Raw genomic sequence first — 22295 nt, forward strand, 5'->3', positions numbered from 1 at the left:
CTCAAAACATGGGAGCTCGCTTCCAGTGCAAGGGCTCAGAGAGAGAGAAGAGAGGGCAAATAAGATGAAAATCACAGTATTTTTGTAATCTAATTTTGGAAATCATACCACTTTTGTCATATACTGCTACAAGGAAGTCACTAAATTTAGCCTACACTCAACGAAGGGGGCTATAGAATAGCAGGAATAACAGGAGGCAGGAAAAACAGGGGGTCATTTTTTTTTTTTTGATACTAGGGATTGGACCCAGGGACACTTAACCACTGAGCCACATCCCCAACCCTTTTTATATTTTATTTTGAGTCACGGTCTCTCTAAGTTGCTGAGGCTGGCTTTGAACTTGCAATCCCCCTGCCTCAGCCTCCCAAGCCACTGGGATTACAGGTGTGTGTCACTATATCTGGAAGACTGGGGACCATTTATTTGTCTAACACAGCTCATCCTTTGGTCCCTGATAAGATTCATGTTCTTTCTACATGTAAAACATACCCTTTCAGAAGTGTGTTTTGCAATTCTGAGACTATTTTATGTATATTTTAGGTTTAAGCAAATAATAATGAGGTATTACTGCCTCATGGGTTTTAATAAAAATATAGACAGATGGATAAGTAGAAAAACAGATATAGTTATGTGTATGTATGTGTGCAAATGTATGTATGTACATCATCTGAGATAGGGTCTCATAATGTTATACAGGCTGGCCCACTGGGCTCAGGTAGACCTCCCATCTCAGCTTCCTAAAAGACTGGGACTACAGATGCCCACTATTGTACCTAGCCAGAAATAGTAACTTCAAAGTGGATAAACTGTTCCACCATCTCCTTAACCAGATGATCAAAGTTAATACATATTGAAATCTTGAGATAATGCACGAAAAGACATAAAAGCATTTCTTTGGTATCCTTATAAAAATTTATCATTCATCATGAGAAACATCACTCAACTCTGTACTGAAGGGCATTCAACAAAATACCAACCAATACTCTGCAGAACTGTCATGGTCATAAAAGAAAGACTGAGGAACTTTCCAGATTAAAGAGACCAAGGAAACATGTCTGGTAACTAAATGTATGATGAGATCCTAAATTGGATATGGATCAGAAAAAGGATAAGAGGATTGTTCTAAATGGAAACATTAAAAAATACATATATATATATTTTTAGTTGCAGATGGATACAATATCTTTATTTTATTTATTTATTTTTATGTGGTGCTGAGGATTGAACCCAGCGCCTCACGTGTGTGAGGTAAGCATTCTACCACTGAGCTGTAACCCAGCCCTCCAAATGGAAACATTTTATATAACCATAGTAAAATAATCAAAACTAAGTTGATAAAACATTATTAACTGATGTATAGAACCTATTTAAATTGTGCCAATTATCTCTCTAATGTCCAAGAATTCAGCTTTTTGGTTTGTATTTTCTGTGCTCTAAAAGGCACAAAAAAATTCAAAAGCTGACCCCAACTGGGTTTTCTAAATGGCGTTCTAGTGCTTTCTACTGTGATATTAGTATCATTTTTGTTTATAAGGGTAAGTCGATTTCATTAAATAAGTTCAATTAGCAATAAGTAATTTTAAACATGCTTAATAAAAACTCTAAATATTAATTTATTCTTTTTATTCTATTTATTCTTTTTTCAAATTTTTTTTGTAGATGGACACAATAATTTATTTTATTTATCTATTTTTATGTGGTGCTGAGGATCAACCCCAGTGCCTCACACATGCTAGGCAAGTTCTCCACAACTGCAGCCCCTTAATTCATTCTTTTGACAGAATGGCATACTATACACAAATAATAACAAAATTATCACTAACAAATTTGTAATAAAGTAACTGAAACAATTAAACAAATAAAAAGATTAACTGAAATACTGAATAAAACAAAAAGGTATTACTCCATAAAATATGATTATCTCCATGGGAATTCATACCCTTTCAAATCATTTACCAATGATGGACATAACACTTGTGGATGAATAAAAGCATTATATCTTCACAGTGGCAATGTGCTTGGTGTGACAAAGGAAACAAGTGGAGTAAGAAAGGAAGAATATGCTGGTGAGGGTGGAAGAGAAAAGGAGAGAGGGAGAAAAGTAGAAAGTAAGGGATTTGCAAAGTATGAACAAGCTTTGGCTCTTTCTGAATCCTTCCTGTAACACATCTTTACAACAGGCTAGTATGTTAGAAACCTCCCTGAGCTATAATGAGTCTCATTTTTTTCTTTTTCAGATGAGTAAGCTATAACAGAAAGACCCTAAGGATAAAAATCCAGGAGCTAAGCAGCAATTTTACTGTTGCCACAGCCCTGTGGTAGCTGAAATTTCATTATCTTTATCAGAAAAGGCAAATATGTTAAAATGTATAAAACCATTATAAGTTTTTAATTTATTAAAAGGGGTTATATATATTCTCTGAAAACATTTCTTCTCACTTTCCTGAACTCAAGATAACATTAGATTTTGTCTATATCACAGGATCTTCTCATGGCTTACAGCAAAAAGAGAGGAACGGAGAGATCTATATGAACCGTCTCAGAAGGGTGACTTTCATTTCTTATAGGAAAAAACAAGGCACTATGGTATACCTTTAAAGGGCTGAATCACCTTTTGAGACACAACTCTATTCCCTACATTCACACTGGGAAAATGCAGGACTGAGAAATGGAAAGACCATCCTTCTCAGTATATAGAGCTATACAACAGTCTTGAGTCCCTGGAGAGGCTTGGCAATCAAATAACTTAAAGAATTAGACCTGGGGCTGTAGGTATAGTTCAGCTCCAGAGTTCAGAAGGCCCTGAATTAAAATCCCTACTATGCATCTATGTGTGCATGTATATATACACAAACACAGAAGAAAGAGACATATGCAAAAGAAGAACTAAAAAGACTTAATAAAAAATGTAAAAGTAAAAAAGGCATTCCCTGGGGGAATAAATGTATATAGATTTGATTGATAGAGAAAGTTTCTAAAAATTAAAATAATACCTTTACAAAAAACAAGAAAGTCTCCTAATTGAAGAGGGAATACCTGAATGAAAATATATGTAGGTATAGTACTTACCATATTTGGTACTCATAATTAGGTGATTTATAAATATATCCAGACTCTCATATTGATATAGCAAATGATTTCTTTTTTATAGTTATGTAGAACTGAAACTTATTTCAGATAAAATATCTGCATCAAGGTTATTTATAATTTGAAGAAATGCTTTTTCAAATTATCAATGTTCATACTATCTTTTAAAGAAGAAACAATGTCTATTAAAGATTAAAATGTATTTAGCAGTATAAATAATATCAATAAAATCGCTTCTCACCCTCACCACAGCAAAACATGTAAAGGAAAAAAAAAAAAGCCTACATTTCACTTGGTTAGATAAAAAGATTAAAGTTCACTTTTAAAGAAACAGAGCCATCATTCAGGTTTACAATATAAAGTCAGATATTCAAATATAAAGTCAATTTTATATTTCTTTCAAAATGTACTTATCTGTTAAATAGAATTTCTCTCTTTGGCCAAGCCAAACGTGATTTGACAACAGAAACCATAACCACAACAAGCTGTAGAATTTTCTTTATTGTTTTCTGATTAATTCATTGACGAACTAGGTATTTCTTTTTTAAAAGTTAAATGATCACTTAAGAAAGAGTAATTTCAATTCTCCTGGTCTAAATTATAAGTTTTTAATATATTAAATATTACGTCTACTGAATACTAGGTGTAAAATGTTCTTCCCTGTAAGGAAATGTTCCATGTGGGAATATTGTCAGCAAAAGGATTCATGAAGCAGAGCAATAGATTATCTTTAAAAATTGAAATCAGTGAGATTCAAAATACTAGTTATATGAGTGGAAACTTTATCTAAAATGTATCATTCTTAATTCATATGAAATAATTCAACTGAATTCTTCGGCCCAGTTTCAAACTGTATTTTATTATTTAACCTATCTTAAAGCTTACTGTATGGGTGATGTGACATTTCACTGTGGAATTAAGTGGTAACTCTTGACAAAGCAGTCATTATCATGAGATAATTGACCTTATTTTAGAGTTAAGCATCCTGAGGCAAAGTTGAGTGTACTTAATCCTGGCAGGTTAATAATCTAGTGATTAGGGAGCATTGAAAGGTATTATTCTTAAGAACCATTTCCAAAATAACACTATTCAAAAACGACTTAATTTAATAAAAATGAAAAACAAGACTAATAAGTTATTCAGTCATTACTGCTAGATAATGACTACAAAGCAGCTTGCATTATTAGTAGGCATCAATGGATATAATTTATAATTACCTGCATGTAGAATGTCGTTTATTAAGCTGATCTTGTGTGAGTTTAACTAACAAAAGATTGCTGCTGAAGGAAATGCTTTAAACTTTGAAGATACCAGAAACATTAAAAATACAACATAACTTTTTGAGTTTTTATAGTAGAGAAGTTTCCAGGAATAATCATCAATTCTGATATTTAATTTAAAAGTAATAAATGCGTGTAATGAAGTTGTCAAAGATTTTTAATTGAGAAAACAAATTTATTTTTATCCACTTCTGAATTACAGTTAAATGTAAACCATGTGCTGGGTGCAGTGGTGCACACCTGTAATCCCAGTGGCTCAGAGGCTGATTGACACAGGAGGATCTCCAGGTCAAAGCCAGCCTCAGCAATTTAGCAAGGCCCTAAGCAACAATGAGACCCTGTATTAAAATAAAGAATAAAAGGATCGCCTTGTATTTAAGTAGCAATATCAAGCAAGTTTGATAGTTTTGGATTTTAAATGTCATAGACAAGTGAAAATTATCACCTCTGCCATTGAGTAATGCTTTAAAGTCACAAAGGATAGACCAGGTATATGACACATGCTTATATTCCCAAAACACAAGGATCTCGGCAACTTAGACTCTTTCCAAAAATAAAAAGGGCTGATGTAGGTCAGTGATAGGGCTCCGCTGGGTTTGATCCCGAGTACCACAAAAACAAAGTTACAAAGGATATTCACAAAAACCATCACTTCATTCACTGTCTTTCTAATGCATGTGAAATTTCAGCATGGCTCATTGAGAACACGTATTTAAATTTTTTTTTTTTTTTTTTTTTAGTTGTAGATGGACAGCATGCCTTTTATTTTATTTGCTTATTTTTTATGCAGTACTAAGGATTGAATCCAGTACCTCTTAAGTGCTAGGCAAGAGCTCTGTCACTGAGTTCCATACCAAACCCCAGAAAGATATCAATTTACAGATTTTTAATAATACTTTGAGTTTTGATATGAAGTTAATGCTAAACTCATGGAATAAACTGAGTAGTGTTTCCCTTTCTTCAATTTCTTGGAGCAGTTTGTATGTAACTGAATGTTTGGGAGAGCCAGGAATGGTGGCACACACCTGAAGTCCCAGTACTTGGGAGGCTGAGGCAGGATCATGCTTTTGAATGATGAAAAAACTTAATGATGCTTTCAAGGGCCTAGAAAAACAACAAATCAATTCCCAAACCAGTAGAAGGAAAAAAATAATTAAGATTTAAATCAAAAATCAATGAAATAGAAAGTAAAAAACAACACAAAGAATCAATGAAGCAAAGAACTGTTTCTTTGAAAAAATAAACAAGACTGAAAAACCCCTAGCCAAATTAACCACAAGAGAAAGAGAAGACTAAATTAATAAAATTAGAGATAAAAATGGAGATATCACTACAGACATCACAGAAATCCAGAGGATCACTGGGGACTATTTTGAAAGACTTATACTTTAATAAACTGGAAAGTCCAGAAGAAATGGATATATTTATAGACACATATAACCTTTCAAAGTTGAACCAAGAGAATACAGAAAACCTAAACAGACCACCAATAAGCAGTAAGATTGAAGCAGTAACAAAGAGCTTTTGAACAAGAAAAAGCCCAGGACTATATGGATTCTCAGCTGAATTCTACCAGACCTTTAAAGAAGAACTAATAATAATGCACCTCTAATAAATCCACAAAACAGAAAGGGATGGAACACTTTCCAATCCATTTTATGAAGCCAATAGTGCCCTGATACCCAAACCAGATAATATTAGCAAACCATATTCGACAACGTATTGAGAAGATTTTATGTTATGATCAAGTTGGTTTCATTGTGGCGATGCACAGATGGTTCAACATACACAAATCAATAGATGCAGAGAAAGCCTTTGACAAAATTCAGACCCATTTGTGATAACAACAACAACAACAAAAACCACTAAAGAAACCATGCACAGAAGAAACTTAACACTATAAAAGCTAAATATAGCAAATGCAAAGCCAACATCATAATGAATGTGAACAGACTGAAAATATTTCCTCTAAAATTAGGAACAAGACAAGAATGTTCACTCTCACCATTCCTATTCAAAATAGTACTTGAAATTCCATCCAGAGCAATTAGCTAAGAGAAGGAAATAAGAGATAAAAATAGTAAAGAAAAGTCAAATTATTATAGTTTATAAATGATACAATCCTATACTTAGAAGATCCAAAAATCTTCACCCAGGGATTACTAGAGGTAGTAATAAATTCAACAAAGTGGCAGATACAAAAATCAACAGTTTTCCTATACATCCAAAACGAATTTTTTGAAAAAGAAATCAAGAAAACAATCCTATTCACAATACCCTCAAAAATAAAACAATACAAAAAACAAAACAACAATAAGAACAAAACCCATTAGGAATAAATGTAACAAAGGAGATAAAAGACTTCTTTAATGAAAATTATAGACACCAAGAAAGAAACTGAAGAAGACACTAGAAGATGGAGAGACCTCAGATGTACATGAATAGGCACAATTAATATTGTTAAAATGGGCACATCAAAAAAAGTGATAGATTCAATGCGTTCCACAACAAAACACCAAGGATATTTTTACAGAACTGGAAAAAAAAATCTTAAAAAATCATTTGGCAAAATAAAAGACCCAGAATAGCCAAAGCAATTCTAAGAAAAAAAGAAATGCTGGAGGCATCACAATACCTGACTTCAAATTATGTTACAGAGTCACAGGAACAAAAACTGCATGCTATTGGCTTAAAAACAGACACATAGATCAAAGGAACACTCTAGAAGACACAGACACAAACCCACATATCTGATACTTGAAAAAGGTGCCCAAAACATACATTGGAAAAAAGTCAACTTTTTCAACAAATGGTGCTGAGAAAACTGTTATTCACGTGGGAGATTAGCCTACTATCTCTTAACCTGCATAAATTAACTCAAAATGAATCAAAGACCTAGGAGTTAAACCAGAAACTTTACAAATGCTAAAAGAAAATAGGGTCAAGACACCAACATATAAGCATAGGCAACAACTTCCTCAATAGCACTGCTAAAGCTCCAGAAATACTAAGAATTAATAAATGAGTGGCATCAAATTAAAAAATCTTCTGCATGGCAAAGGAAACAAAACTGAGAAGAGAGAACCTACAGAATGGGAAAAAAAATATTTGCTAGCTACTTTTCTGACAAAGGATTAATATTCCAAATATATAAAGAACACAAAAACACCCCAAAATCCCACATACAATTAATAAATTGGCAAATGAATTAAAGAGACACTTCTCAAAAGAAGAAATATAAATGGCCAAAAAAATGAAAAAAATGTTAAACATTTTTAGCAATTTGCAAAATGCAAATTAAAACTATACTGAGATTTCATCTCACTCCAGTTAGAATGGCAGACATCAAGAATACAAACAATAAGCCAGGCGCAGTGGTGCATGCCTGTAATACCAGAGGTTCAGGAGGCTACAACAGGAGGATCACAAGTTAGAGGCCAGTCTCAGAAACTTAGCAAGGCCTCAATCAACTTAGTGAGACCCTATCTTAAAATAAAAAATAAGGGGCTGGGTTGTGGTTCAGTGGTACAGCACTCGCCTAGCATGTGTGAGGCACTGGGTTTGATTCTCAGCACCACATAAAAATAAAATAATATCTGGGCTGGGGATATAGCTTAGTTGGTAGATTGATTGCCTTGCATGCATAAGGCCCTGAGTTCAATTCCCAGCACAACGAAAAAAATAAAAATAAAAAAAAGGAGTATTGACCCGCCAGTGAAACTCCACATCGTGTAAAATCACAAGAATGGGATCCTAATTAGAATAAGTCATACTCCATGAATGTATAATATGTTAAAATATACTCTACTGTCATGTATATCTAAAAAGAACAATTTTTTTAAAGGCTATATGTGAAAGAAAAAAGGGGTGGTAATATAGCTCAGCACCTCTCGGTTCAATCTCCACTCTGCCACCAACACCCTGTCCCCGCAAAAAAAAAAAAAAAAAAAAAAAAAAAAAGAATATATAATAAATGCTAGAAAGCATGTGGGGAAAATGGAACACTTTTACATTTTTGGTGTGATTGTAAATTAGTACCTTCACTATTGAAATTAATATGGAGGTTCCTCAAAAGACTAGAAATACAATCATCATACCCAGCTATATGATTCCTTGATATTTAGCCTTAAGAATTAGTCAGCATACACCCACACCTCAGACAGAGCATTAATTTCCAGGATATATAAAGAACTTAAAAAACTTATCACCAAAAAAACCCAATCAATAAATGGGCTAAGGAACTGAAGAGACACTTCACAGAAAAAATAGGATGGGTCAACAAACATAGCAATTAGAGAAATGCACATTAAAATTACGCTAAGATTTCATCTCACTCCAGTCAGAATGGCAATTATCAAGAACCAAGTAATAATAAATGTTGGTGGGGATGTGGGGAAAAAGGTACACTCATACATTGCTGGTGGGACTGCAAACTGGTGCAACTACTCTGGAAAGCAGTTTGAAGATTCCTCCGAAAACGTGGAATGGAACGAACATTTGACCCAGTTATCCCACTCACTCCTTGGCATATACCCAAAGGACTTAAAGTCAGCATACTGTAGTGAAACAGTCACATCACTGTTTATAGCAGCTCAATTCACAATACCTAAACTATAGAACCAACCTAAGTGTCTTTCAACAGATGAATGGATAAATGGATATACACAATAGAACACTACTCAGCCATAAAGAAGAATGAAATGATGGCATTTGCCAGTAAATGGATGGAATTGGAGACTATCATGCTAAGTGAAATAGCCAATCTCCCAAAACCAAAGCCCAGTGTTCTCTCTCATATGCAGATGCTGACTCACAATGGAGAGTAGAGGAGGGGAGATTTACCAGATAGACCTGGGGGAGTGGGGAAGAAGGGAGGGGAGATGGGAATGGGAAAGATTGTAGATGACTCAGACATAACTCTCCTATGTTCATATATGAATACATCAGCAGTGTAACTCCACATCATGTACGATCACAAAAATGGGAAGTTGTGCTCCATGTATGTATGATATGTCAAAATACATTCTACTGTCATGTGTAACTAAAAAGAATAAAAAAATCAACCATGGTTTGGATACATGCATCCCCATGTATACAGCAGCACAATTCACAATAATCAAATTATGGGACTAGCCTAGGTGTCTGTCAATCAACAAATGGATAAAGAAAATGTGGTGTGTGTGTGTGTGTGTGTATATATATATATACACACACACACACACACACACACACACAATGGAGTTTATTCAGCCATAAAGAAGAATGAAATTATGTAATGGATGGAACTTAAAAACATTATGTAAAGAAAAAGAAGTCAAACCAATAAAGTCAAAGGTTGGATGTTTTCTCTCATACATGGAAGCTGCAGAGAAAAAAGGAAAAAAAAAAAGAGGGGAAAAATTTCATGAAAATAGAAGGGAGACCAGTAATGCAGAGGAAAAAGACTTGGTGTAGGGGAGCGGGGAGGGAAGAAATGAGGGAAAGGTGACACTGGGAAATGATACTGACCAAATTACATTGTTATATTGTGCACAAATAGTGATATGTAACAACAAATCCCATTGTTATGTATAATTATAAAGCACCAGTAAAAATGCAGAAAAAGAGAAAAATGGCCAATTAAGAAAACCCCTAAATTTCTGTTAAGTCCCCTTCTCCCAAAGATAATCTTTTTTCTTTAGTATGCTTTTGTACTTTGTGTCTTTCAAGGAATTTGTCCGTTTCAAAAGGTTGTTAAATATGTTGGAATAATAATGATAAGAGGGAAAAGAATAGCTTCTGGACTAGAGATAATTTTGTCTCACAAATGGGGCAAAGTCCTTCTGAATTATTATATCTGAAGCCCTATGAATTATGAGGTTATTTACCTTGTCCAATGAAATTTGACAATAGTTAATTTAACAATAGTTAAAGGCGCCATCTGCAGTCGGAGGACTGTTCCCTCTGATCTGTTCTAATAGTTCTTTTCGTAAGTTTAATAACAAATATGTGATGATTACTACTTAGCTGAGGATGTGTTAGGACTTCCTACAAATCTGTGTTCACTATGTAGTACCTTCTTCTCTGGTACTCCGACTTAGAAACACTAGCTTCTTAAGACTCTCAACTTCCAGCTCCATCCCTTTAATTCAAAGAGATTGCTAGGCTCTGCTTGGGTTACTTTCCTTTTGCTATGGCCTGGAAATTCTCTCCAAGCAGTTGGCTGGGGCAATCCTTGTGTTTGCCCCATTAATTTCTTACCTTTTTTAAAACTGGTTCATTTTACTTAGACTTAATAGGATTTTTTGAACATAATTATAAAAGTATGGTATATAATTTGTTCTCATTTAGTTCCCCAGTACTTCACTCCTCCCTACCCCCCCTTCTCTTCCCTATGCTCTGTAAACAATTTAGATATTAGGTGTGTTCCAAAAGCTTATGTGTAAGACAATGCAAGAAGGTTTAGAGGTGAAATGACTAGGTTACAAAAGCCTTAATCCAATCAGTGTGTTAATCTCTTGATAGGGATTAACTAACTGGTACCTGAAGTTAGGTAGGGTGTGGCTGGAGGAAATGGGTCCTGGTGTGTCTTTGTGGTATAAATTTTGTGAGCTGAGCTTAGTCTCTCTCTGCTTTCTGATTGTCATGTCCTGAGCCACTGTCCTCCACATTTTTCCACCACGATGTCCTGCCTCATCTTGAGCCCCAAGAAACGGAGGTGGTCTTCTATGAACTAAGACCTCTGAAACCAAGTTCCAAAATCAAGATTTCCTCCTCTAATTGTTCTTGCCAGGTAATTTGGGCACACCAGCAAAAAGCTAAGTTATCTACAATCTTTCTGTTATTTACGTATAGATTTTTTAAAAATTAGTGTCTTGTGGATGTACATGATGTTGCAATTCACTGTGGTATATTCATACACATGTACATAGGAAAGTTAGGTCAGGTTCATTCCACTAACTTTCCCTATTCCATTCCTCCTTCATTCCCTTTAATTTCACTTTGCCTACTTCATTGATCCTTCTTCTATCTTTTTATCTGCCCCTCCCCAACTTTGGATTAGCATCCAAATATGAACAGTTTTTTCTTTAGCATGCTTTTGTACTTTGTATCTTTCAAGGAATTTATCCATTTTAAAAAGGTTGTTAAATATGTTGGAATAATACTGATAAGAGAGACAATAATACAGAGAAAATATCTGACCTTTAACTTTATGGGACTGGTTTATTTCAATAGCATGATAGTCTCCAGTTCTGTCCATTTAATGACAAAAGCCATAAAATTGTTTTTCTTTATGGCAGAGTAATACTCCATTATGTATATATACTATCTTTTCTTTATCTTTTCATCTGTTGAAGGGCACCTTGGTTGGCTCCATAGCTTGGCTTATTGTGAATTCTGCTGTTATAGACATTGATGTGGCGGCATCACTATAGTATGCTGATATTAAATTTATTGAATATATATCAAGGAGTGGGACAGCTGGATCACATGGTAATACCAATCCTCATTTATTTTTTACTTCATAATGATCACTGATTATTGCCTGTGAAGACAGTCTTGGTAGATAAGGTGTTATCAGGAAAGTTTAAGTCATCATTACTAGTTTATAACCCTCTGAGAAAGGCAAGGTTTACCATTAGAAAGTAAGAGTCAAGGGTGTGTGATTTTAGTTAAGTGCTGACATTTTGAAAATTTAATACTAAACTCAGTAAATCTGAGCTTTTTTTTGGGGGGGGGGAGGAAGAGGAAATATAAAACAAGTCATCTATCTATCTATCTATCTATCTTCACTGAGAAATTTTACATTTCATTGAATTTTAGAACCAAAATGTCTCTCTTTTCCTGGAGAAATGAAGATAATTTATAATTAATATAGAAGTCAAGTAGAAAAACAATGAACGATGTATTTAAAGAGCTATTATTATCTCTTATAATTAAGTATTAATAATTAAGTATTAAAGAGCAAGTATTAATCTACTTGCTTTTTATAATCAAATATGGTATTATTTTTATTATCCCCATTAATGTTTATCACCTCAACTGACATTTCTACTATATTAACATTTAAAAAAATCTGAATCTCACATTCAACTGTCTTGATATTTATTAAGGTGTTGTATTATTTGCCTTTGCATTATATGCAAATACAGCTTTATCTCAAATCACTGGTAGTTTACTTGAGAAAAGCTCAGAGTAAACATTAAGGCATACCACTAGAAATCTATTCATCAACGAACTTTTTGAGACTGGTTCAATAAAACACCAAATACACCTAATTGCCTGTAGCTGACTTTTATTATTCTATAAACCATATCACGACAGGTCTTCTCAAACATACTAAACATCTAAATAAGGGCTGGAAATGTAGCTCAGTAGTTAAGCCCCTCTGGGTCCAATCCCTGGTAAAAAAATAAATAAATAAATAAAAATAAAAAAAAATTTAGTGTTGGGCAACTGTCTCCACCATCCATTTCCTGAACTTTTTGATCATCTCAAACAGAAGTTTTGTTTTATTAAATAATAATTACCCAATACCCACACCTGCCCTCAACTCACCATTATTCTACTATATGTCTTTTGGAAGTTGCCTATCCTATATACAGCTCAAAAAGTGAAATTAGTTTTTGTTTTTTTGCTGTGGACTGAACCCAGGGTTGTGAGCATGCTAAGCAGGCACTATAACACTCAGTTACACTCTTAGCCTATAAAGTGGAATCCTTACAGGAAAAGCCAATATTTATCTGAAGTGTCTAGCTTATCTTACTTAACATAATGTTTCAAGATTCATTCATGCAATAGCACATTTAGAATTTCACTTCTTTAAAGCTGAACAATATTCCACTGTATGTATATATGAAATTGTGTTTATTAAAATTTGTTTCCACATTTAGCTATTGTGAATAGCCAAATGACATTCCATTTCATCACCATCAACAATTTTAGCAAAATGATACTATCAATTTCACTCATAATCTATTAAACTAAATTAGACTCAGACCTTGAAGAGATCAAAAGAAGTGAGAAAGTATTTATTTTGATTGTGGTTTTACTGACAGGTCAGGTATACATTTTCAAAAACTCACAAATATACAATAAAAAGGGTGAATTTTACAATATGTAAATTAAATCTAAAAAATCTAGTCTATGTTAAAAATGAATATTTCACTAAGAAGTCAATATATACTGAAGGAGATATTGAGTTATAGCAGTCCATACTGAGGCAATTTTGTTATGTAATTCTCAAAGATATTTATCAAAATTTAGGGTTTTATTTTGCATATTTTAAAACATACACACAAGTACAGAAACAGGAAATCTAGGTACTCTTTTTTTAAAAAGAGAATAACTCACCGTCTCATTTCCAAAAAGTATGTCCACATAAGGCATAACTTTCATCAATGATTCCTTGTAGAACTGGCTAATAAATGGTGCAGACAAATTCAAAGTGAAAATCCTGTTGTTTTCAGAAGCATGGCGAGCTACTTTTAATACTGACTCTGGGGATGCTGTAAGAAAGAAGCCCTAGAAAAAGAAAAAAAGAAAGGATATCAGAAACACCATCTCCACAGAGTTACTCTCAGTGAGAATATAAGAAACCTATATAAGATGCAATTACAAAATGCGAGGTAGAAGATAGTTGCATTTGATTAGAAAAAGTTAATCATGTATGTTTGATCTATGTCACTACTTTAGAGAAGAAACTAGTACTTATTTTATATTAGATTTATAGGCTGAATACTATAAAAAAACTCTGCGAATCTACAAAAGACAGAAATATTTAAAATGTCTCATTCAAGACAGTGATTATATTTTTAAAAAATATTTAGTTATTGTTTATTTTAGTTATAGTTGAACATGACACCTTTATTTAATTTATTTATTTTTATGTGGTACTGAGGATTGAATCCAGGGCTTCACACATGCTAGGTGAGCTCTCTGCCACTGAGCCACAATCTCTGCCCCAGTGATTATATATGTAAGGGACCGGCGAAGCGTCGGAGGGAGAGACCACCAAGAGACCACTCATGCAATTGGCAGAAGGGGATTTATTGATCCAGCATGCTGGGGCTCCATGCCCACTCAAGAAGGGAGAACAGCCCAGAGACCAGAGCAGGGGCTGAGTACTGCTTAAGTACACTTCTTGGGGAGGGCTGGGACTTTACATACATCACAGTCTCCTTTAATAAATCATCATACACCACGGGAAAATCAAACAACAACTCCTAAACATGATTAGTTCATTCATTGGCGGGAACAGGTTGGGCGGGGGTGATAGGTCAGTTCTAAAGCGGGGTACACATTCAAACTGATTGGTCCAGGCCCTGCGATGCCTACGTGCAAGGCCACACAGGGCCCTAAGTTATTAAACAACCAGGCGGTCAGGGGGAATATTTACTGGGCAGTTCGAGTATTGTCTTAACACCTGCAGGAATTTCAGGTTTTGCATGTAGCATAGGAACTTAACAATACCTGGTCCTTTACATTTTAACTCAGGCCTTGCAGCTTAGAAACTTTACAATGCCCAGTCTTTTATACTTTGACTTTTACACTTTAACTTCAATTTCTTTTACCCTTACTATATATATATATATATATATATATTTTTTTTTTTTTTTAAAGAGAGAGAGAGAGAGAATTTTTTAATATTTATTTTTTAGTTTTCGGCGGATACAACATCTTTGTTTGTATGTGGTGCTGAGGATCAAACCTGGGCCGCACGCATGCCAGGCGAGCGCTACCACTTGAGCCATATCCCCAGCCCCAATTATATTTCTGAATAAGAGAAACAGTGAAGGCAGACTGAATCCTAGCTTCTTGTAAAGAAGTTTGTATTCTTTTAAGTGATTTATTAAAATCATATTATTATCTTAAGAAATATCTACACTGAATTTTTGAGGAATATTCTGAAAGAGAATTTTTAAAATTTTATGTTACAAAAGCTATACTTAAAAATGCTATTTATGAACATCTCTAATATTAAAAATCTTATTAAATATTTTTATGCTTTATAGATGAAAATACAATCAAAAGCATAAATATATATATAAGAAATTTATGAGGCTATTTACATGAGAATTACAATTTCTGAGAATTACATAACAAAATTTCTGAGAATTACATAACAAAATTGCCTCATACATTCTTACATAAACATATATGTAAGAAACTGGTCTGGATGGTGCAGAAATGAGTACAAGAAAACACAAAGCACAATAACAAACAATGAACTTGGAAAGACCAATTGAGTTAAGAACACAAATGGCCTTGAATGGAATGTAAGTGTATTTGGTAGGCAATGTGGGAATGGAGTGGGGATGGAACATAAATAATGAAGTTTTCCTTGAATGACAGCAATAAAAAGCTTATAGAAAAAATGAATGGAAAGTTAATGTGGATAAGAATGTAGCAACAGTTAATAAAATTCTCCATTTGAATGTGAAAAAGGAAACCATATTGGTACTACCTACAGGACTTGATGATTGTTTAAGATGCGGAAGGCAAAGAGTTAAAAGATGACTCAGATTTTGAATGTGGTTCTTCTATTAATAAAAGGAGAAAAATCTAGAACAGGATCTAGTTTTCAAGGTAAAGAGAGAGTTAAATTGTGGTCACACTACTTGAGGTGCTAAGAGACCTCCAAATATCTATTTGAAAGTTGGACTCAGGAGAAAGGCCATCAGAGAAGGTGGTTATAAAAGAAGGATTGCATTACTGAGAATGTAGAAGAGGACAAAGGGTAGAACAAAAAACCAAGAAGCCAGAGAACAGATGAAATGAAAAAAGGAGAGAACAAAAGGAAGGAAAATGAGAAGTAATGACAGAGAAATCCAACCTGGTAAGTTTAAAGAAATTGCTTAAAAGTGTTCACTACTAAGCTGGTGATACATGTCTGTAATCCCAGCAACTTGGGAGAGGGGAGAGGGAGGCAGGGGGATTCCAAATTTGAGGCCACCTGGACAATCTACTGAGATCCCATCACAAAATAATAAATAAAAAAGAATGGGTATGCAGCTCATTTGTACAGCACTTGTCTAGCATGCACAAGGCCCTGGGTTCAACTCCCAGAACTCCACTTCCCCAAACAACCAAAAAGTGTTCAATGCCATCAAGAGTAAAGAGAATGAAACAACTGAAACAAAAGACACAGAATGATTAGGAGAAAGCACTTAGTATGAAGATAAACTAGACAGTTAAAGAAGTTGTGGTGAGAAAATGAGGGTAAGGATTGTTTGGCGGCGACTTGGTGGCCACTTAGTGGCAACTTAGAACAAAGCAGCCCGCGCTGAAAAAGAACATCAATCAGATGCCAGCGGAAACGCCTGTCAATCAGCCAGATCTCCTGAATAACGCCTGTCAATCAGCAGGACCCCCTGGCCAATTCTGGAGTTCAGCCAACTCCCCTGACCAACTCCAAGGGGGCAAGGGACCCTAGAAACATCTTTTCCTGTCCCAAGCCCTTCCCTTCCTGCTATAAGCCCCATAAAAGTCCAGTCCAGTCGAGCTTCCACGCGGTTTCTCCTCAGACCCTTCCCCTGTCCCCTCTGTGGGTCTGATCGAGTTCCGCCTGGGAGTGATATCTCAATAAAGCCTGTTCCACGGCCCTTTTAAATCTGCTTCCTTTGGCCATTGCCTGCCCTGACTGATCTGACAAGGATTATAAATTATTTTGGGACATTTACCAAAGATAACGAAAATCACCTGAAATTCACTAAGCAATTCTTGTGTGCCAGGTACTGCCTTAGAATTTTATATATAACTTGGGTATTCTTATTTTTTCCTTATATCAAACCTATGAGGTAGATACTATTATTAGTCCCATTTTATAAACAACAAACATATAATAGAGAAAAAATGTCCCCCAGGACACACATCTTACATGAGATCAGACTTTTTCTAGTGATTTCTAATATGACTCCTTATAATTTGAATAGATAATAGAAAAAAAAAAAACCCAGTCTTTCTATTCTTGGAGGATGGGGATTGCAAGGGTTGTTTTTAAGGACAGGCAAAGTTTGAGCACTTCTGCTTTTCAAATAAAAAAGAGCTAGTGGAGAAACAAAAGAATGAAGAAGGGAGTGAGGATAATTAGAACAAAGAACCATAGGAAGTCTGGAAACTAGAAGGGAAGACAAGCTTGCTTTAAATAGGAAATAACCTTAAATATACGAATCTACCTTAAGAAGTTGCAAAAATGCTACTGAAATGTTATCTTATAGCAAAGGGAATAACCACTCATACCACCCAAACTTTGAAAAGAATAACAGCAAAGAAGATATTTTTATTTTGAAAATTTCAAATTAAATACTATGAACATACTAAAAGAATGACTTTCGTGGCAGGATCATGTTTATCAGGATCCATCTTTGAAGGAAAAATTTATTGCCCTTATACATTCTGAGCTATTAACTCATCATCACAGATGTGGAACACCTTTAAAAAAGCCTTAAATATAGTATATGATATATAATTATAAGAATAGAATCCTAATATAATAATTAACTTAATTATATATTTATATATAAACTCTACATTGGGACTCAGAACAAGATACACTAAAATATGGCACCTTGGCAAATGGGAAAACTGAAGATAAAAGAAGATCACTCTGACTTTCCCCTACATTTCTGTGTGAGAGCTGGCCACACAGAAATTCTCTGACCCACCTCATCTTGAAAATACTTCATAAGATCTCATTCCAGAGGATTCTGTTCTATTCCTGGAGGCCAGGAAGAATCTGAACACACACTTGCTGGTTTCCAGTCCTTTGCCCCTAGTTTACAACCATTAGACATTAGATAATGCAATTTTTTTAAAAAATATTTTTTAGTTGTAGATGAACACAATATCTTTATTTATTTATTTTTATGTGGTGCTGAGGATTAAACCTAGTGCTTCACACATGTGAGGCAAGTGCTCTATTACTGAGCCACAACCCCAAACCTACATCATACCCTTTTTAATCCAGTAATATTTCTCCATCATCTATCCATTTCTTTCATCAGACTTAACATAAAATACTGTTTTTCTCTGGGCCTTTATTTCTGAAAGCTTCCATATTACATAAAACTTTGTTATATTTCTTGTGCTTTTCTCTTGTGAATTTTTATGTGTTATAGGAATGTCAGCCATGATCCTTGCAGTAGGTGAGGAAAAGGCATTACTTTTTCTCCCTTATAACTGTCTCTTATCACGTTAAAATCTTGCTAATGAAATTCTAATAAAAATGCTTTCTCATCTTAATAACATAATGTTTTCTCATCACTTAAAAATTCCAGACCATTAATCCTTTACCAATAATCAACTGTTATAAAAGGTAACACTTTTTAGGTGTCATTATTTTTTAAATGTTTTCACTTTTTTTTTAAAAGCAATAACATTTCACTTGCAAACTATGAGCATCCAAGCTGCCTCTTTTGCTATTTTTGTCACTTAGAGAATTAAAAGAAACAGTTTATATAGCATCTTGTCTCCATAGTAATATGTATGTACTTGCTTTTTAGTCTTTCATTTAATGAGAAGAGTTTAAATCTTTCCCCCCTTATTTCTCTCCAAACTGTTCCAGCATGAAATAGAAACCTCCCAGAGCTAGCATTCTGCCAGCTGTGGATTAACCATAGACAGCCACAGAATGGTCTACATAAATAGTAACCTGGTCAAATAATTAGGCTTCTCACCAACTTCAGACTGAAAATTTGATCTGTTAAAATACATCTGATTGTAATTTAAGGTACGGAACAGTATGCCTCTGGAGTCTAAATTTGGCCTCATTCCAAATGTGTGTATGTTGTATTTGTGTTTTACTTTAAAATGCAACACAAGAGTATTGTAATATGGCTAGTATAACTTCAATGTTGTTAATTTTATAACGAACACACAAAACCCCACTAGTTTTAAAATAAGAGGTAAATTCACAATTTAAATTAATTCTATTTTTAATGTTCTCTTGTTTTTCTTTAAGTAAATATTTAGAATTTAAACAATTTGGGATTTGTGTCCTATTAGATGGCAAAGACTATTAAAACTGATGCCAACCATAATTTTTCTTGCCAGATTTATGACCTTTGCTAGGCCAAATGTTCCTTACTACAGTATCACCCAAAATAAAACTGGTGCCATTACAAAAAAAAATTTTTTTTCTACATGTCAGGTTTGTAACAAAAACAAGCCAGCAGTTTATGTCTATAGTTTAGAAAAATACTCTATATAACTAATAAAATATTGTGATTTTTCTAATGAGGGGTCTCAATCTATACAACAGTTAATTATTAATCTTTGTCCTTATAAACATCAAAACCAAAATAGATTTTTAACATGTAGAGCTTGCATAACAGTAATTAGAATTAAAAGTGAAGTGAGACATTTTTATTCATTATAATGGAAAATTTAAAAAAAGGCAGAGAGAGAAGGGATAGAAAGACTTAAAGACCATTTTAGCAGAGCTAGATGTAATATTTAGAAATCTCAACCGCTCTAAGGACTTGTCAGGGTAGTTTAAACACAAATGAATGTTAGAAACAAAACTGTTCAATGTGCTAAAAGAAAAGGAATGAAATTGCTCTTTACCAGTGTTTACTTTAATTTAGGAAGATCATTTAGAGTTCCTTTTAACTGTTTTTATATAAGAGCTCAAACTCAGGGCTGGGGTTGTGGCTCAGCAGTAGAGTGCTTGCCTAACATGTGTGGGGTGCTGGGCTTAATCCTCAGCATCACATAAAAATAAAATAAAGGTATTGTGTCCAACTACAACTAAAAACCAAAAATATTAAAAAAAAAGAGTTCAAACTCTTTATTATTTCCACTAACAATTATCTGAAAAATTGGTTTTGTGTGTGTACGTGAATATGAAGTGCTGGCAGAGTGGGTCAGCAACCTACAGAAGGTCCTTTATAAATAACAAGCAGGCACTGAATTTGACTGAACTTTAAGAAATTGTAATTTAGTTTCTTTTCTCACAATTACATATTCATATAAATTCCACTTTGAGTATAATTTCAAAACACAGGTATAAAGTCTATAATAAAAGAGAAATAAATACCAAACTTTTGGAATGGAAATGACTTCCAAACTGAGAAAGATTATACAAAGATTTGCTATAGAAAAATCAAAACTTCTAGTTGGTTTCTTCCAATTCCAGTAGGGGAAAAAAAAAATGCAAACCAGAAACCAGAAAAAATGTGACAAGGGGTTAATATATTTAATCCATTAAGAACTTTTTAAAAAAAAGATTAAAAGTTAGACAAACATTACCAATAGAGAAGTTAGCCAAGAATACAAGAAAGCATCCCACTGAAAGAAATTCACAGTAAATCAATATATAAGCAAATATTCTTCTTTAGCAAACAAAGAAAAAGAAGTGACAGTCAATGACGAAGAATGGTTGGTGAAATGTATATATGCATGTGTGTGTGTATATATTTTTTTTCTTTTGGTTACTGTTATTTATTTATTTATTTATTTTTTGTGGAGCTGTGGATTGAACCCAGGGCTTCATGCATGCCAGGCAAGTGCTCCCTGGTCCAAAACAAATGTATTACTACTGCTGAAGGGAAGGCAGTAGACAATCTTTCAGGAAAAGATGGGAAAATACACATGAGGAAACAGAAGCATACTCTTTGACCAAAAATTTTAAAAAGAAAAGTATACATTCATGAATGTATCTGTGTATGCTATTTATTTCACTGGAAACCTGTAAGGAATGTAAACATTTTATTAGAATAAATAGATAAGTAAGAATTGACCTATATACTTCAAAGTTGGTTATTAATCATTTAAAGTGTGACTAGTGCAACTAAGGACTTGGATTTTAAATTTCATTAATTTAAATGAAGAAATTACATGTAGATGATAGACACATGTAATGTGGCTAGTATGATTAAAATCAATTTTTAATTTAATTTCATTAATTTTAAAAATGGAGGCAGTGTTAAAATATTTTTTGTTAAAATGTTACTGTTGTGTTAGAACTACCTTTCGTTTTGGCCCTTGAAAATTTAATGACAATTTACTAAATGTGTAAAATGGACACATTTTAAAGATTTAGTTTGAAAAATGTTAAAAATCTAACAATTTATATATATATACACACACACACACACACACACACGTATATATCATTTTTTCCACATAGAAAAAATACTGTAGGTATGTTGGGTTACATATATTAAACTTTTCCTTCTCTTTAATATTGTGAAGGCCAGAAAATTTAAATTACATAGGGGGATATATATCTCTATCGAACACTGTTGATCTAAAGAATACTTTGAAGATATTATAAATGATGATGATGAAAACTAAGTAGTAAAGTAGAAAATGTTTATGGTACATAAACATTCAGTGTCATTTTAAATTGTGTATACACAGTACAATTAGAACCTACATTAAATCAATGGTTAAAAAAAGAGTACAGGGGAATACATTAATAGTAAAAATGATTAAATTTGGGTTGGAAAATTACAGATGCTTCTAATAAATTTATTTCTAAAATTTGGTGATGTGGTTAATTACTCTTCCCATAAAGCTGTTTAAAGGATAAAAAGTATTTTGTTTATGTGAAGTTAATCTCTACACAAGCAGGAGATATTTATAAACAGCGAGAATCGAAGTTCAATAAACAAAGAGTGAGAGTAGATAAACAACTGGGAGTAAGTCTACATCTTTTAGTAGACAGAAGGCTCAAAAAGGAACAAACTAAATATAAAATTAGACTTTAGTAAGGATAGAACACTGTTTATAGAAGCAAAAGGGAGAATAAAGATGTGTGGGGAAAAAAATTGGACAGCCGGAGAGCCCCATCAAGCCTAGATGAGCACTGACGAAGGAAGGGCTGAGAGTACCAGATGCCTGTGTCTCAAGATGTACACTGTTGTCTGTTTTAAAGAACATAATTAGCCTGTTTTCCGTGAATGGATAGTTCATACTTTTTTTTCATACAGAGAACAGGGTTGA

General features: G+C 33.8%; 1 protein-coding gene across 8 annotated transcripts in view; it reads right to left on the reverse strand.

The window, feature by feature from the left end:
• Nucleotides 1–22295, reverse strand: part of Adk (adenosine kinase) — a 483935-nt gene that overhangs the window by 154196 nt on the left and 307444 nt on the right. For all 8 annotated transcript variants that reach the window (XM_048801839.1, XM_048801837.1, XM_048801842.1 and 5 more), the window contains one exon: nt 13701–13871. In XM_048801839.1, the coding sequence (XP_048657796.1) occupies nt 13701–13871 (171 nt within the window). The remainder of the gene's footprint in view (nt 1–13700; nt 13872–22295) is intronic.

Source organism: Marmota marmota, unplaced genomic scaffold, assembly GCF_001458135.2.
Source record: "Marmota marmota marmota unplaced genomic scaffold, marMar, whole genome shotgun sequence".
NCBI lineage: Eukaryota > Metazoa > Chordata > Mammalia > Rodentia > Sciuridae > Marmota > Marmota marmota.